We start from the raw sequence: 18,902 nt of genomic DNA, 5'->3' as shown, positions 1-18,902 counted from the left end.
GACAATTTGTTATCAGCTGCAGTTTGTCATAAGTTAGTTTGTCATGACTTACAGTTGTCATCGCCAACAATGTGTCATCAATTAAAAGGACAAAAATCGCCCTTGCAACACTAAAAAGGCAGCAAATAGCACACACAATGAGATTCAAGCATGTATAAATAACTTACAACAAAAAAGTATCATTGTCTTATATAATTCATCATAACACATGTGTTTTTCTCCTTTTCTTGTTGTTCCCTTGCGCGTTATCAGTCCGAAACAAAAGATAAACAGTCAATACCACCATGCGCCTTAAATATAAACTGTAAATAAAGAACAGAAACCTGAAAAAATGTGCAAAGGTCAGTGCCTTATTTATACAACAATACAAACATAATCATTAAAGCTTTAACACGAAGGCGCAACACGTTTTAAAACGTATTGTTTTACCTTTATTTCATCTGTAGAAACATAGACTACTCACTGATTCGCACAGTTACAATGCTTAGTGCCATCACAAAAAATATGTATCCCAGCTGGAGTATAAACGATAAGCTCTGTCATTGTTCTCTGTCACACAAATTGTCAGAGCCTGAATATCTTTGACTACGATTGTCGCTCCTTTGCACAAGTGTTAAAACAAGCTACCAGTTGTGAAGATCTGTTTCTTTGTAACGCTCTCCGAGCTGAGATGTGGATCAGTTTGTCAAAAGTCGGTGTGTAGCAGCTTTCCCCACGAGGATGTATCTTTGTTCTTTCATATCAAGTATGGCAATGGGATGACAAGTGTGTTCGTCTCTGACACATTCCCCCAATGAGATGACGAACTGCTCTGTCTCAGGGGTTAAATCCGACACACTTTGCTGTCGTTCTTTGCCTGATGAATTTGCCTTTGAGGTATCTCATCACAGTTCCTCATTACATTTGCCTATACTGCTTGGTGACTCGAAGCGACCTGAGGTATGTTAGAAAGTAAGGGGCTGAGGGTAGGGTGAGTGGATGCGTGAGAAGGTTTTGTCAGAGTCTGATGTGCTAGTCAACCGCAGTAGGGAAGGATGGCGTGTGTACCATACACTTATATCATATAACATCCCATCTTTTGGGTAACAGGCTACCAGGACTGCCCCCTGCACTGGACATCAGAGGGAAAGCACAAGAGAGGCAGACCCACGAACACCTGACGACGAACGGTGGTAGGGGAACGGAAGACCCTGAACCATACGTGGGGTACCACCCAGAGACTGGCCCAGAACAGACAGGAGTGGAGGTCCTTCGGTGCTGCCCGACATGCCAACCGGCATTACAGGCAGTAAGTAAGTAAATAACAAAAAGGGATTAAGTCAAAGTAAAATACCCCCTCCCTCCTCTCTCTCCCCCCGTTTCTACAATCGTTAGTGTGAATTGACCTTAAGTGCAGACTGAGACCATGAGGAACAAATCGTAGCAGTAAGAGGTTAAGCCGGGTCTCAATGGAAAGTTTCAAGCAGCGTGTCTACCTTGTCATAGGAAAACATTAACATGTGGTCAGTGACCTTACATGGCAGTTCTGGGGACGTGAACTTAAGCAGTCCAGTAGTTGTTAAAACTCTCGGACAGGAAAATAATGATGTCGTCATTGTCAATCACAACGAAAGCCACAGCCTGCAGCTGAAACTAAAGTTCTCTCTTGATGCAGATGCAGCTGCAGACTTCCCCATCTGTCTAAAAATGAGTGGGGGAAAACTCCTTTTAGGGCGGCCGTTTAAGAGGTGATTGTTGACACTGAGACATAACGAGTGACACAAGGAATATTAACATCAACATGAATCTTGAGGTGGTTTTTTCTTGTTAAACCCTGTGAACAGGAGAGGTTTGTGTCCGTGCCAGTGACAATAAACGCCTGGAGCTACCACGGAAATGCCGTCGCTTAGTGTTCAAACCGCTAGAACCGTGGAGTCTTCTAACTGGTTTGACTTCCATAGTCTTCTAACTGTCAGACTCGCGTAGTTTTCAAACTCTTGTGGTCTCTCACAGTCCTCAAACTGTTTGACACAACAAGTCTTCGATAGACTCGCGCCGTGTTCAAAATCTCAGACTCTAATGGATGTCCAACTGTCTGACTCCCATAGTCTTTGTTCTGTTGAGACTCATAACTGGGTTTTTTCTGTTGAGACTCGTAACTTGTCTTTGTTACTGAAACTCCAGTAAACAATCACCCGCTGTCGTGTTAAGATTCACTGCAGATGAACATTTCAGTCCTCATACGGCCCCGTGCAGTGAGCGGAGGGTGGACATGGTGGGGTAGGGGTGGGGGTAGCACAGCGAACTGAGCGAGGACACGGCGGAGAGGGAGGGGGGAGAAGAACTGCTGGGCAGACGCTCGGGGCGGCCGGAGCTGGACGGGAAAGCCACCCCGCTGTCGTGATAGAGTACGGGGACTCGAACCATGCGATGTGGGGACCGCTGGGCCGACATGTTGGCCGCCTCCATCTCGGCCGCCAGCTGACGTTTCCATTTGTTCCGTCTGTTCTGGAACCAGATCTTCACCTGGGAGAAAGAAACGACAATGGTATTGTTAACATTGCTTCAAAAAACAAGAAAGGTAAGTTGTTGGAACGTTTGTTATTGACAAAACAATTATTGTTTTTTGTTTTTTAATTTCTTCTTTTTTTTCTCATTGCTTTTGGATTTAACCTTGCTTCGCTTTTTGAATCGCTATCACAGTCCTTACCAAGCAATTGACGTAACACCGGAAATAACTATGCTTGCCTGGGCTTGTTGTCACTCTGTTCTCTTACCTTTCTTTCTTCTTGCCTCCGTACCGTTTTTTCTTCCTTTCTTTTCTTTCTTTCTTTCTTTCTTTCTTTCTTGGTATTGTACCCCCTCTCTCTCTCTCTCTCTCTCTCTCTCTCTCTCTCTCTCTCTCTCTCTCTCTCTCTCTCTCTCTCTCTCTCTCTTTCATTTTCATGCCTTTCTGTAATCTTTCTACACAAAGTTACCGTGACCTACCTGTGTCTCGGTAAGATGCAAGGAAGCCGCCAGCCCAGCGCGCTCAGAGCTCGACAGGTAGCGCTTCATGTCGAAGGTAGACTCCAGCTGAAACACCTGACTCCGCGAGAATACCGTCCTCGTCTTCTTCTTCCTCGCCTTCATCTTCTCGTCGTCGTCGTCGTCGCAGTCGTTCCCCTTTCGTCGTCCACCATCGTCACCACCACGAATGCTGCCTGCGTCGTCACGCGACAACCCGTCAACATCTTCATCGCCAGAATCGACGCTGATGTCGTTGCAGGAACGTTTAGGGGAGCTAGGGCCGAGGAAGTGATCTCGGTCTCTGTCTCTCTCCCGTTCTCTGTCTCTCTCTCGGTTCCTGTCACTGTCGCCGCGTCCCCCGTCGCTTGCGCTGCCGTAAGGACTTGAGGGGGAGGAGGGGGACAGGGGCAGTTTGGGGGAGGGGGAAGGACGCAGACGTGGTGCTGTGGGAACTGAAATACACAAGAAGAAATTTTTTATTTTAGAATGGTTTAACAACAAAGCAAGTGTAGATATTGTTCCAGTTAAAAATGTTAAGTCTCCATGCCCCATCCCCCTTTAACTTGAAAAGGAAAAGAAAGAAAGAAAGAAAGAAAGAAAGAAAGAAAGAAAGAAAGAAAGAATGAATGAATGAATGAATGAATAAATAAATAAATGAATGAATGAATGAAGAAGGAAGGAAAGAAGAAAAAGAAAGAAATAACGAAGAGCTTCGAGAAGCTGTGGTAGTTCCTCATTTCACTTGAACCTCTTGACATTTCAGACATACAAATATTTTTACTAACAGCTCCATGAACCTGCGGTAGTTCCTCATTTCACTTCCAAGGGTAAAAAAAACCCTCTTAACAATTTAGACATAAAAATAGTTTTAAGCAAAAGCTTCAAGAACCTGCGGTAGTCAGTTCCTCATTTCACTTTTAAAGGTTAAGAAATAAACCTCTTGACATTTCAGACATAACAATAGTTATAATCAAAAGTTTAAACAAGAACCTGCGGTAGTTCCTCATTTCACTTAAAAACTCTCGGCATTTCAGACATCAAAATAGTGTTAACCAAAAGCTCCAAGAACCTGCCATAGTTTCCCATTTCACTTGCAAGGGTTAAACAAACCTCTTGACATTTCAGACATAAAACGATATTTTTACTTTTAACCAAAAGCTTCAAGAACCAACGGTAGTTCCTCACTTCACTTGCAAGGTTTAAAAAAAAACTCTTGACATTTCAGACATAAAAAAAGTTTAACCAAAAGCTTCAAGAACCTGCGGTAGTTAAGTTCCTCATTTCACTTAAAAGCTCTCGACATTTCGGACATAACAATTGTTTTAACCAAAAGCTTCAAGAACCTGCGGTAGTTCCTCATTTCACTTCAGAGGATTTGATAAGTGAGACCAGGGGGAGGGTAATGAGACCAATCCGCAGAATCAGGCTCATCTCTTATCCTCCCAGTCCCTCCCTGTTCCTCCCCAGCCACAGAGATCCCGGCGACAGTCATCCCTTGCCGAACACGCGTACACGCGAGACAAAGGAAATAAATCACCGGTATCCGGTTTACCGAAAAGGCTACAGCAAAACTGTAACGAGGCACTTGGGTTTCAACTGTGAAAGTTTTTTCAACAATATTGTAAGTGGTTTTTTTTTCTCTGGGGTTTTGTGAATGCCTGGAGTTTTTCCATCTCAGATTCCATTCTTTCCTACGTACTCATAGTATATGTTAAAGGCTGCCATATTCGTAGCGTTCATTAATTAATTCATATTGTTTACATGTGCCAATAATGTTATAAAACTGTACTTAAGGGGATATAATAACGATTGGCTGTAGCTTTCGAACACAGAACAAATTATTTCAGTATTGCAAAGTGGTGTTGATAGTGTTTAATGTAAACAGAACAGTCTCAAACGCCATCTTTGGTTTACGAAACGTCACGAAGTGACGTCAACGGTCTAAAAATAGCCCAAGTCCTGGAGAACTGTTGCTAAACAATGCAATAAAGAATTAATTATTTCTCGTAATTGGTAAGGACTTCAAACCTAAAACTTTGCAGGAAGCTTAATTTATACATCCCCGCAACGATGGGAAAAGCCCTGGAAGTAATTAAACTAATTAAATAGGACTATGTCAGCCTTTAAAATAAATTTCTAAATATATAAAATAAATATATTAAAGTAAATAGTCATCTCCATAAAATGCGATTAAAGGTGGTCGTCTACATTTTTGCTTTTTTTCAATAATCTTATGGTTAGATTTCGCTAAAAAGTTATGTCAGATGATGAATGAACCATGGGGAAAAAAGTTATAGAAAAAAAAATATATGTAAAAAAAGATTTTATTTTTGGGAAGCGTGACTCACGCTTCCAATATTTTGTTTTCTGTTTGCTGAGAACATGTGCTTTGCCTAAAAATACTGACCAATGCTTATAGCCAGGCCCAAACAAGTGCAGCAACAGTTTGACACGGGAGCGCTATCCACGCTTTTTTTTTTAAACGCACGAATTGCGAAATGCACGGGATTTGAGAGGAGTTTTGCGCTTGGCATTTTCCAAATAAGGATATCCTACTATGAGTACTACGCTGGAATACTACAATGAATTTTCAAACGGCTACACTGGCTTCGTCTTTCCTGATCGAAAGGGGGTGTATTGTTGATATTTGTAGATAATAGACTCTGCATTTTAATGGTCAAATGGCGATTTCGGTATAAAAATGTAGACAAGGACCTTTAAAGTTCCAAAAAAGGCAAATAGATGCACACCTTTGAAGAAGAAAAATACCCCCAACAGAGACAAGCCTGTCAGCTAACAGAAAACGTCCCAAACATCCACATCCGTAAGACTGTGTCGTTACAGCCCTAACAAGGTCAGGGAAGCGGGGTGGTGACGGTACGCACGGGCAAGGCAAGGCAAGGCAGTCAGGAAGACGCGGCAGGCAAGGGATCAATGTCACTGACAGACAGACACCGATCGCGCAGAACACACCGGCAGACGCATGTCCTGCGTCGATTCCCAGACTGTGATTCACGCCGTCATTAAAGATTTTGTCGTGTTAGAGAGAGAGAGAGAGAGAGAGAGAGAGAGAGAGAGAGAGAGAGAGAGAGAGAGAGAGAGAGAGAGAGAGAGAGAGAGAGACTGTATGCACATGTGTATGGTTAAAGAGCTGTGTTTGCATGGTATGGGTTGGGGTTGGTTTGTGTTCGGTTGTGTTGGGTTGATTTAAAAAAAATCTATTTATTTATTTATTAATGTTTTTATTGTATTTGTTTATTTGTTTATTTATTTATTTATTTATTCATTTCTTGTTGAAGCATCGATAAGAATTACAAAATAGAAAAGTTAGTTTCTTTGCTTACTTGTTTGTTTTAAATTATTCATTTACAAAATACATAGATATATATACTTCAGATCTCTCAAGGTTTTAGGGCTATGTTTTGGGTTCTTGTTCCCTCGTTTTATTTTTAATTCCTTTAAGACCAATTTCGGCTTAAACACAATTGTTGGTATTAAAAACAAACCCAGCTCGACAGTCTCTGGTAAGGAGACACAACGATAAAGACGGTGAAGGGTTTTACAAAGGTGAAGAGCGTCCGTCCGCTTGGACACATTCGAGTGCCAAAAAGGCGACAGCCTGGAAACGTTTCTGTGCTAAATGGAGAGAGAGGGAAAAAAATTGTATTATGCAGATTGACATCATTATTTTTGAGCTGCGAAATTAGTTCAGTAAAATAAGTGCAACTTTGCACAGAAAACAGCCAGGTCGTAATTTTTGTATTATTATTATTTTTATTTTTTTTTGGGGGGGGGGGCATGTGTACCAGCGGAAGGATGCTCTTATCCTGTATACAGTGGAACCCGCCAGTTAGGACCCCCCGAATTTAAGTTTCTCAGACTGTTTAAAACCTCAGATAAACTTTCCCCCATTTTAAGACTCCCTCTTTTTACATTTAGTCAAGTTTTGACTAAATGTTTTAACATAGAGGGGGGAATCGAGACGAGGGTCGTGGTGTATGTGTGTGTGTGTGTGTGTGTGTGTGTGTGTGTGTGTGTGTGTGTGTGTGTGTGTGTGTGTCTGTCTGTCTGTGTGTGTGTGTAGAGCGATTCAGACTAAACTACTGGGCCGATCTTTATGAAATTTGACATGAGAGTTCCTGGGTATGATATCCCCGGACGTTGTTTTCTTTTTTTCGATAAATACCTTTGATGACGTCATATCCGGCTTTTTGTAAAAGTTGAGGCGGCACTGTCACACCCTCATTTTTCAATTAAATTGATTGAAATTTTGGCAAAGCAATCTTCGACGAAGGCCGGGGTTTGGTATTGCATTTCAGTTTGGTGGCTTAAAAACTAATGAGTGAGTTTGGTCATTAAAAATCGGAAACTTGTAATTAAAACTATTTTTTTTATTAAACGATCCAAAAACAATTTCATCTTATTTTTCGTCATTTTCTGATTCCAAAAACATATACATATGTTATATTTGGATTAAAAACAAGCTCTGAAAATTAAAAATATAAAAATTATGATCAAAATTAAATTTCCGAAATCGTTTTAAAAACTATTTCATCTTATTCCTTGTCGGTTCCTGATTCCAAAAACATATAGATATGATATGTTTGGATTAAAAACACGCTCAGAAAGTTAAAACGAAGAGAGGTACAGTAAAGCGTGCTATGAAGCACAGCGCAATCGCTACCGCGCCAAACAGGCTCGTCACTTTCACTGCCTTTTGCACTAGCGGCGGACTACGTTCAGTTTCATTCTGTGAGTTCCACAGCTTGACTAAATGTAGTAATTTCGCCTTACGCGACTTGTTTAAGACCTGATTTTCTCCGAGTTGTTGAGGTCTTAACAGGGAGGATCCACTGTGTAAAAGCTTGGAGATCTCTGTGAGGGTTTACACGATCCTTTACACAGTGTAGGAGAGGTGCTAGGTGTCTTTAAAAGCTTGGAGATCTCTGTGAGGGTTCACACGATCCTTTACACAGTATAGGAGAGGTGCTAGGTGTCTTTAAAAGCTTGGAGATCTCTGTGAGGGTTCACACGATCCTTTACACAGTATAGGAGAGGTGCTAGGTGTCTTTAAAAGCTTGGAGATCTCTGTGAGGGTTCACACGATCCTTTACACAGTGTAGGAGAGGTGCTAGGTGTCTTTAAAAGCTTGGAGATCTCTGTGAGGGTTCACACGATCCTTTACACAGTGTAGGAGAGGTGCTAGGTGTCTTTAAAAGCTTGGAGATCTCTGTGAGGGTTCACACGATCCTTTACACAGTGTAGGAGAGGTGCTAGGTGTCTTTAAAAGCTTGGAGATCTCCGTGAGGGTTCACACGATCCTTGACACAGTGTAGGAGAGGACTGGTGCTAGGTGTCTTTAAAAGCGAAGAGACATTTCTAATAAGGGTATAAGCGATGCTCTGACCTTGACTTAACGTGAAATAACAATTCCTATTTAGATGTACATATTTATAACCACACTTAATATAAGCTTAGCTTGTTGTGTGGTCACAAATGTTTATATCGCATATACATGCCACCCTGTATTTCCTTAATAAAATCTTGTTTAAACCAAAAGCGAAGAGACTTAGCCTCTTAAAAACACCATTTTTGTGCTCATGCGGCTCGTCTTCGTGTAATTGTTGGCGACGCATCAATCACGGTTCCATTCCTCGTCGATCGATTAAGACTTGCAGTGAACAAAAACCAAACGCAGCCCATACACAAGCAACTTGTGTAATCCTACCCGGCATTAGCTGGTTAACTGCTGCTCGGTTTACATATCACGCTGTGATTAAATATCTCCGGCCATTTTAGTTTTGCGCCAGCCAAGGAGACAATGCAGTAGAAAACAGATAAGGTTTCTTAGTGATGAGAATCGATATAGGCTTAAACATACCTCACTTCCCGTGTGAACAAACTCTGTGATTAAATGATAAGCATCTATAGCAACTCGAAGTTGGGTTTTTTTGTTTTGCTTTCTTCTTCTCCAAGACGATTACAAAACAAGTTATTGTTAGCAAGGACTAACGATGCTGAGTTAAACATACATGTACATACTATCCCGTGTAAACGATCAAAAGCTCCACCACAGGTCCGTCGCGTCTTTTACCTGAGACCAGAGCTTCCATCCACTTATAGATGCATATTGAAAATGAACAGCCTAGCATGCAATTTTCTGTGTGTATGGCAATTATTTCTGCTTTTTCACCTTTTTACATTAAGTCAAGTTTTGACTAAATGTTTTAACATAGAGGGGGAATCGAGACGAGGGTCGTGGTGTATGTGTATATGTGTGTGTGTGTGTGTGTACGTGTGTGTGTGTGTGTGTGTGTGTGTGTGTGTGTGTGTGTGTGTAGAGTGTGTGTAGTGTGTGTGTGTGTGTGTGTGTGTGTGTGTGTGTTTGTGAGTGTGTGTGTGTGTGTGTGTGTGTGTGCGTGTGTGTGTAGAGCGATTCAGAGTAAACTACTGGACCGATCTTTATGAAATTTTACATGAGAGTTCCTGGGTATAATATCCCCAGACGGTTTTTTTTAATTTTTTTCGATAAATGTCTTTGATGACGTCATATCCGGCTTTTTGTAAAAGTTGAGGCGGCACTGTCACACCCTCATTTTTCAGTAAAATTGATTGAAATTTTGGCCAAGCAATCTTCGACGAAGGCCGGGCTTTAATATTGCATTTCAGCTTGGAGGCTTAAAAATTAATTTATGACATTGGTCATTAAAAATCTGAAAATTGTAATTAAAATTATATTTTTATAAAACGATCCAAAATTACGTTAATCTTATTCTTTATCATTTTCTGATTTCAAAAACATATACATATGTTATATTTGGATTAAAAACAAGCTCTGAAAATTAAAAATATAAAAATTAAGATTAAAATAAAATTTCCGAAATCGATTTAAAAACAATTTCATCTTATTCCTTGTCGGTTCCTGATTCCAAAAACATATAGATTTGATATGTTTGGATGAAAAAATGCAGTGCTGTCAGTTTCATTCTGTGAGTTCCACAGCTTGACTAAATGTAGTAATTTCGCCTTACGCGACTTGTTGTTTCTTGGGGCTGAATTAATGTAGCAGATTTACATATATAATAGTATGTGTGCGCTACGAAAACAACTCAGCAAAACAAAACAAAATAAAATCCCAGAATGCAGCCAGGCTGTTGATTTGTTGTATGTTTCCAAGCGGAAGGGAGTTCTTATCACTTGGAAAAGCCATGGGGCAGATCTGCGGTGGCTTCCACTCACAACATTTGTGACCCTCCACCACGAAATGAGTCGTATGTCACCTCGCGCGGTTCTGTGCTAGGCTTGATATAAGTCCGGATAGTGTATGGTAACAGCGTGAGGGTCACCTTAGTCACAGGCTTATAACTCAAACAGTTTTCGCTCTTTTCTAAAACGGTTTTCACCACTGGATAGAGCATAAAAAACTCTTTAGGAAAATGTAAAAATATGAAAATCATGCAAAGGTGACATGCGACTCATTCCGTGGTGGAGGGTCACATTTTGTATGTGTGTGTTTGAAGCCACATTTCCGCTACAACTTGAAATGTCTAAGTTGCATCAATCAAACCTAAAAACAGAATACAGGAAAAAGCTCAACAGCAAATATAGAGAATACCATATAAGCCTACAAGGCTTGCAGTGTCATACCAGATTAACACGATGGTTTTTTTTAATGTTTGATTTCTTCAGACGTTGAAATGCGAGCGAAAGCATTTCATATTTGAAAAAACAACGAGTATCACAAGGTTTATAAATGTAGAAATGATTTCCCTTTCTCTTACAGATGTCGTTCATCACTGTCCTGAAATGCAGACCACGTTTTAACGGGCATGCAAGTTGCCGACGACCGAAAGTTACGCGAAAGGTAGTATATCTGTTAATCGTATATTTATATTGTTGATCATGCCATCCACCCAATCTCTTTTTTCTCAAAATAGGCACACACAAAAAGTATTTTAGTATATACAGTCCTAGCCACCATCTCTCTCTCTCTCTCTCTCTCTCTCTCTCTCTCTCTCTGTCTCTCTCTCTGTCTCTCTCTCTCTCTCTCTCTGTCTGTCTCTCTCTCTTTCTCTGTCTCTCTCTCTCTCTCTCTCTCTCTCTCTCTCTCTCTCGTTTAGTCTCTCTTTGTTTAGTCTGTTAATCGTTTGCTTGTTTGACGTTTGTTTTTATTACTTCTTTAATTGATATTCCAACATTTTAAAACGTATTATCATTAGATTAAACCCTCCCATGGGCGAGGGCTGGATGTAAAAAAGCACCTGTTTGCTTATGCCATTACCCTCGTTAATAAAGAATTTGTCATTGTCATTTTCATTGTCTCTCTCTCTCTCTCTCTCTCTCTCTCTCTCTCTCTCTCTCTCTCTCTCTCTCTCTCTCTCTCTCTCTCTCTCTCTCTCTCTCTCTCTCTCTCTCTCTCTCTCTCTCTCTCTCTCTCAGTGCAAGCATGACTATATACAAGCTTCTCCAAACTGCATAATGCACAGCTCTGTAAACGACCCGACCAGCTTTCTTATTGGCGAGCTCTTGGTGGACAGCGCTGGGGTGTCAAAGGCAAGAGATCGATCAATAACTAGCCACGCCCACTCAGCATGATTGACGGTGTCAGTTTCACAGGCTTAGCCACCGCGGGAATAGACTAAAGGAATAGTTAAATGTGATCAGTTTCACTGGGGAAAGTATTGTGCATAACTGGCTTGTACTGTTTGTTTAAGACAAAGAAAAGCACACAAGGAGTGTTTTGTGTGTGTGTGTGTGTGTGTGTGTGTGTGTGTGTGTGTGTGTGTGTGTGTGTGTGCGTGTGTGTGTGTGTGCTCTTTGTTGTTGTTGAGTGGTTTTTTTTATGGGCTTTGTGTTTTATTTTTGTATGGAATAGGAGACGGGTTGTGCGGGTGTACGGTGGGGGTTGGGGGGTAGGGGGGGGGGTAAAGTTGTCTTTTATTCTTATCTACATCATTCTTTTGTTCATTATTTCTTAGCACTATATTTTGTCCTCCGTTTTTGTTCTTTATTCCTTTCTTCTCTCCGGGGCGTATCATCAGACACAATTTGTTTTACCTTTTTCAAAGAGATGACATTTTACCTTGATACGCCTTCATTAATTGCCAATATTTTTTTTTAAAGAGTTGGCCGGTGAGAACAAAACAGAATAAGATCAACGCTGATTGCGCGACCCCCTGGGGTCTCGAGACAAGAAAAACAGTGACAAAAAAACTTTCTTTTCTCTGTTCAGGTTATCATTTCGTTTTAGATTTTGTGTTATTTTTATTCCCTTGCTTGTTGTTGGGTTTTTTGTTTTGCTTTTTTTTATTTTTTTTTTTTTTAATTTGCATTAGTATTCTCCAACCTCTTCGTTTTATTACTGCCTTTATTTAATCAGCTACATAACTCTTTGTAAACAAATAATTCCCTTTTCATCACAAGGCTATACTGAACATAGATCGGATCGAGAAACAGTAGAATCACAATACGATCTGGTTAATGTCACCGGGGTTGATTGAACAATCCGAAAGGGAGGACGCGGGAAAGCTTATATAACATTTGAAAACCTAACCAGTGGTTTTTCGAACGCGCATCTAGTGCGAACTGCGCTTCCCAACTCCCAATTTTGCACAGCATAATATCATTATTTGCACGTGAAATCCTTTCATTTTTATCTGTCCGCTCTTGAAGGTCAAACTACTGGTACTACTGCCACGCACAATGCACAACTGTCAACTGAAGGTTGAGACAAAAAAAGCATTATGTATCTATTGCACATTGGGTTTTCCTTCTTTGAACTATGTGACGTCAGAATTCGACAAAAGCTCATATTTCTAGGCGGATAGCCGAGACTACAAAAGAGTGCGTGTTTTTGTGCGTTCGATCAGATAAATAAGAAGAATTCTAACTAAAATCGATACATTAAATGTTATTTGTATTTTTGACCAAATTATGACATTTTCTTTTCGTGTATGGCCGTTTTTATCCCGCCGTTTAAGCAGCTGGGTACGGTATATTCGTGTGTCTATTACCCACCGATCTTTTCCGTGCGCACTTGGTCTTGTGCTTGCGTGTTCATAAGGCACTAATCTGCACAGAAGTTGAATTGGGAGATGGAAAAATCTCCACCCTTAGCCCATCAGGCGCGGCCGGGATTCGAACACGCGACCTTCCGAATGGGAGGCCGACGTCATATCCACTAGGCCATTGCGCCCGTCTCTTCAGGGAATAATGCAGTGGTCAAAGAAAAACATAGAACTTTAAAAACTTAACAGATACATTCCTTCCCGTGTATATTGACCCTCTTATGAACCACCGCAGGCATGTCCAGGCGTTTACATGAGATACGAACTTCCTTGCAATAACACGTACCATAATCTCCAGTCTGGCTAATTTTCGTGCACGGTGAGATCTTTTCTTCAGAATTAATTCCATTATTGACACGTTTGTCAGTGAGAGAAATGATCTCAGCAAAATAATTCCCACAACACAAAAGAAGAAACGAACGCAAAAACCAAATCAGCCTATAGCTGTAGATGTTTGTCTTGTGTCAATACCTGGAGGCATATATCTATCTATATATATATGTATAGTTATTTACTATTTACAAGACGGTTTACACTGAAAAGAATTTCTTATAATGCGAAGCTAGGATTAACACAAAGCTATGTTCTGACCGTCTCGCGTGCATCATTTTAACGCTACTGGGCTATGAAATGTCGATGATATATCTGTTCTTTGACAACAATAAATAAAAGAATAGATATATTTTGTTTTTAAACACTGATGCTACACACGATTTACCTCGTGGAACACAGTCAGAGTGGGCTTGACTTTATAAGGTTCACTGGGTTTTCAGAAGACAAGTAAGCTGAATCTCCTATCAAATGGATTCCTGTATTTTTACAAAAATTCATCACTGTTTTTGTGTATGTGTTTGTGTATACACCGCGATCGTGTATGTTTTTTTCTGTAGAAGTTTTGTAGTTGTTGCCTTGTTTGTGCTTTTTTTGTCTGTTATGTGGTACAGGTGCGTTTTTCCTTTTGTTTTTGTTTTGTTTCGTTTCGTTTTGTTTTGTTTTGGGTGGTCTTTCATTTTTGGGTATTCCTTTTTAATTGACTCTATGATTTCAAGCAGCAGAAGCATGGTTGGCGTTGTTGTTAATAGTTTGTACTAAAAAGATATGTCGTTGTAAGAAAGGGAGTTGCACTGCCTTTTTAAATTAATAAACAAACACACACACACACAAATAATTCAAAACAAAAACAACAACAACAACAACAACAACAACAACAACAACAACAACAACAACAACAACAACAACGAACAAGCAAACAACAGAAGACCAACAAGAAACGTTTCAATTGTTTGTTTGTTAATCATAAAATACATGTGTTGCTATAGCTGTCCCGGATTAATGTTTTAAGTATCAAAAACAATAAAGAATCCATTATGATAACTATGCATTGTTTTAGAGGGGTTTTGTTTCATTCGCTCGGCTTCCTGACGGGTGGACGTAAACTGATAGAACTATCAAGATAAGTTTTGTGTGAATATTACTTTGTCTGTTCACTTAAAAGACCGTTGGGTCGAAATATCTGTGAATGTATTGTTTTGTCAATAACAAACGTTCCAACAACCTACCTTTCTTGTTTTTTTTATTCTTACCAAAGCAAACAAGCAATAAAAAAAATCATTAAATCTTCCGATTCGTCCCTGTATGTTTGCTTTCAGCGATCTTTCCGAAAGTGGCTGGCAAGACATGAATACTAAAACGCTCCAGCATACATTCATCATATTAGCACAAATCGATAACAGCCAAGCCGCTTCAAAAATGGCAAAATTGCCTTGATTCGCTCATAAGTTAATTCTTCCTCTTTGACATTTTCACGAGCTGAAGATGATGCCGACAAACCTTTTTGTTTGTTTGTCTTAAACCCGCGACTGTCTATCTTCAAACAACAAATTAGTCTCCCGTTTGATTGAATCACGAGGAGATGAATTCGCTGTGATTTTGTTTTTGTTTTCTAATTGCTTGAGAGGTTGTCATCATTTAATCGTGACTTGTAATGTATACGATGATTAAGCAACGGCATTTGTATTTATGTTCGACCTTCTGTGCAAAAGTGTGTATGTGTATCAAACATATTTGTTGCATAATTCTGTGTAACTTTACCGTCTACAATGTGACTATTCGTCGTTGATTGTTTTTAACTCTTCTTGCACGTGTAACTCATTTGTTTGTTTCTTTTTGTAAACATCGCTCCTTATATATACTGTTGCACTTTGGTGTTTTCTAGACCCTGACGGATATTTTTCTATATACTGTCTTCACCTTCAATATAGCCTTGCTTTATTTGTTTCATTGAGTGTCAAGTGTGTTTGTCCTTGTAAATTGAATTCAATTGAATAGAATTGATTTGAATTGAATTAAATTGAATTGAATTGAATTGAAATAAATTAGATTAAGCTAAGCAAAACTGAACTAAACTAAACTAAACTAAACTAAACTAAACTAAACTAAACTAAACTAAACTAAACTAAACTAAATCAAATCAAATCAAATCAAATCAAGGTCAAAGTACTTCCGGTCTTGGGACTAAACACTATTTGATCATTTTCCTACTGAACATTGCGGGGGCCTGAAATGATATACATGTGTTTAAAATTCTGATTTCGGTTTTGACTTGGGAATTATTTACAAATTGAATTAGGAAACCGTTGATCGAATTTTATTTGTTGCGCTAGTCTAGCGATTTGAATTTCTCTGAGGTGTGCAACAAAAGATGATGTTTAAGCCTTGCAGGTGTATCCGTAATCATGATTCAGTTTAATATACTGTGGTTATATTGCCCCTTTAAAAATCGTCTTTGCTTGAAAAAATATATTTTATAACATTTTGTAACAACCTTGGGTCATCTTTCAAACTAATGGCTGGCAAAAGTGGTGTTTGTGTGTGTATGTGTGTGTGTGTGTGTGTGATAACTAAAAAAAAGATGATGTCATGAGGAAGCAATTTAATTAAAACGGAAGTTAACGTTTTGATTTAGGACCAAAAATAAAGTCTGCTTTATCGTATATCTCTCTTGGCGTAATTTTTCTTATTTTTGGGGGGTAACGTTTCTTTCTTTCTTGTTTTTCTTTCCTTCTTTCTTTCTTTCTTTCTTTCTTTCTTTCTTTCTTTCTTTCCTTTCTTTCTTTCTTTCTTTTTCTCTCTCGTTCCTGTACTTTTTCTTTTCTTGTTTCTGTTCTTCTTAATCATGTGATTCAATTTTAATGCACTACCTTTTTTAACCCACCAACACAATTGTCGATCACAGCTGCACTTTTTTTTTCCTGATGATTGTTAACATTTTATTTTCATACACATAGGCTTACTATAACATCAACGTTCTAAACATAATGAGGGTGATGCCTCATTGCAAGACATAAAATAATCATGAAAACCTGCTTTCCTAACAGTCACCTTGCTCAGCACTTTCAGATCCCACAACCCCACCCCTTCCATCCCCACTCTACCCAGCCCTCCCCAACCATAACATCAAGATTTGTATCCATATTCTAAGTGCATTGTTTCTTTTTTATTGTGTGTGTTTTTATTCTTGTGTTTGGTTTTCTCCAGTGTTCTAGTTGTTGATGTTTTTGTGTCTGGGACGCAGACAGTTTGAAGAAAAACAATCGTCAAAACTGACATAATTATTATGATCTTTAAACAAAACTGATGATCGATTTTGCACGACCAATCTGTGACCATCAAACCAAAAAGTCCTACCAACGCCACCAATACACGGCTCACTGCTCTCACACACAGACAGCAGCTCATTTGCATAGGGGTCAGCAACCGGAACGGGTCAGTTATGCCAGCATCAAAAAGCAAAGATTCTGTAGCAGTACAACAATGACCAAGCTTTGCTCTAACACATTGACCAAAGCACATTCACACAGGGGTCAGGAAAGGCGCTCATGGGGTGGGTACCAAGGGTTAGTAAGTTCTCTTGTCATCAACTCAAAACCTAGATACTATAACAAGATCTCAATCAATCAATCAATCAATGAGGCTTATATCGCGCATATTCCGTGGGTACAGTTCTAGGCGCTCTGCAGTGATGCCGTGTGAGATGAAATTTTATACGGCCAGTAGATTGCAGCCATTTCGGCGCATATTTACCTTTCACGGCCTTATTCCAAGTCACACGGGTATGGTAGACAATTATTAACTGTGCCTAAGATCTGAGAAACAAGGCGCCCCAAGTGCATATACTACCTGTGCACACAAGGATGAGGATGAGAGTCGTATGTTCATTTTAATGCCTGTTGTTCTCACAAGTGCCAGGAGATTGGTTCTACAAAGCTCTCACTTATACTCATGTTACACATGTCGTATGCATTTATAGCGCTTACTTCCCTTGGTTTCTCAGATCTTAAAATAGCGCTCGGTCTCATTTGATCAAAAATTCTCACCAAAACGAGGACACCTGGATAACAGCGCATCCGCAGAGGAGTTAGAGACTTGAACGGGTCAGTAAGTTTCGGTTGTCATCAATAAAATGAGAGAGAAAAACTGCCAGTGCAACCAATGCAGCTCTCTACTCCGTACAGAGCTTCTGGGCCTTGCAAACTAGTTCCCTTCGGCCAACGGGTTGGACGCTCGAGGAGGGCTCAAAAACTCTGATCTGGCTTTACTCAAACATATAGACACACGGGTAGAAAGGGAAATGGACGAGTCGGGAGAAGCCCTTTCTAAGAGCATCACCAGATAATGTCCCGAAGAGGTTTGGAGGCCTATGATGACGTATGGCATGGCAATTCTCCTTGTTTTTATAAGGACAGTAATAATTTTGGGTCTTGAGTCTTTGAATCTGAGTCTTGAAGTACCATGAGTCTAGAGTGAGAAACACAGGTGGGTGGGTTAGAAGTGAGAGTGTGAGAAGCGGAGAGGGGAAGGTGTGTGGCGGGGGAGGGGGGGACAGTCACTATACTGTTCTTACCCTGATAGTCGAGAGCCGGGTGGAGCATGGCCGCCGCCGGGTACCAGGGGTACCACTGGTTGAAGGCCCTGGCGGTCAACCTGGAGTCCGCCGCCGCAGCGTACACCTGGAACTTGGAGTAGATGTCAGCCAGGCTGAACACCACGGCGTCCCTGGACCGTGACGAGTGCAGGTCTCCCTTCTCCCCCTCTCCTCCTCCTCCTCCTGCCCCCTCCCCCTCGCTGCCAGAGTCCGGGCTCTTGGCCCTCTCCTCCTCCCTGGAGGGACCCAGGATGCTGCTAATGGAGAAAGAATGTTTGGCGGGTGGGGGTGGGGGGAGTGGAGGGGGCGGGGTGGTGGAGGAGGCCTTGCTCTCCGGGGTATGCTCGTCCTCCGACATGATGCTGATGCACATCCGACTTGAAGGTTGAGGGAAAAGTCTCTATTGCACGTGAACAACGAAGGGGATAATCTGGGCCAACAGCGAAGTCCGGTGTCGGGTTTCTACTTGCTCTTGTCGTCCTCAGCTTTGATGAATGACAACTTTTGGCGATGTGTATCCGCTGGAGAGTATTCCCGCACAGTTCAGCTTGAAGTCATTGAAGAATAAAAAATACAAAGCTCACTGCTCGGTTTGACTTCAAGGAAGAGGTGTTTCCGTTGAAAGTTATACCAAGGACAGATGACAAAAAGTTTCCGAAATTATTTGCGACGTAAAAACAAATTCGTCACATTAGATGCAGAACCGTTATGCTTTGTCCATAGCATTATTACGATAAATACGTCACTCGCTTTTCCTCGCTGGGTTAAAAAAAACAATCGCCACTCGCTTTTCCTTGCTGGGTTAAAAAAAATAATCGCACACTAAAATGTGATGAACCGAAACTTTGTCAAAAGAACAAAATCTGGTAGCAGGATGGTTGAAACGATCACGCAAAGTTCTGCTCATTGTCAAAATTCACTGA

General features: G+C 40.6%; 1 protein-coding gene across 1 annotated transcript; it reads right to left on the bottom strand.

Annotated features, from left to right (window-relative positions):
• Positions 1–227: 227 nt before the first annotated feature.
• LOC138983046 (homeobox protein HMX3-like) lies at positions 228–18,337 on the bottom strand. Its single transcript, XM_070356448.1, has 3 exons — positions 17,959–18,337; positions 2,968–3,440; positions 228–2,505 (listed from the first exon to the last, which is right to left on the bottom strand). Exons 1-3 carry the CDS (start codon positions 18,335–18,337, stop codon positions 2,218–2,220), a joined length of 1,140 nt encoding a protein of 379 aa, XP_070212549.1. The 3' UTR covers positions 228–2,217.
• Positions 18,338–18,902: the final 565 nt, after the last annotated feature.

This window comes from Littorina saxatilis, linkage group LG12, assembly GCF_037325665.1.
Source record: "Littorina saxatilis isolate snail1 linkage group LG12, US_GU_Lsax_2.0, whole genome shotgun sequence".
Classification (NCBI taxonomy): Eukaryota; Metazoa; Mollusca; class Gastropoda; order Littorinimorpha; family Littorinidae; genus Littorina; species Littorina saxatilis.
The sequence above is the reverse complement of the archived record's forward strand: the minus strand, read 5'-3'. Positions and strand labels throughout refer to the sequence as shown.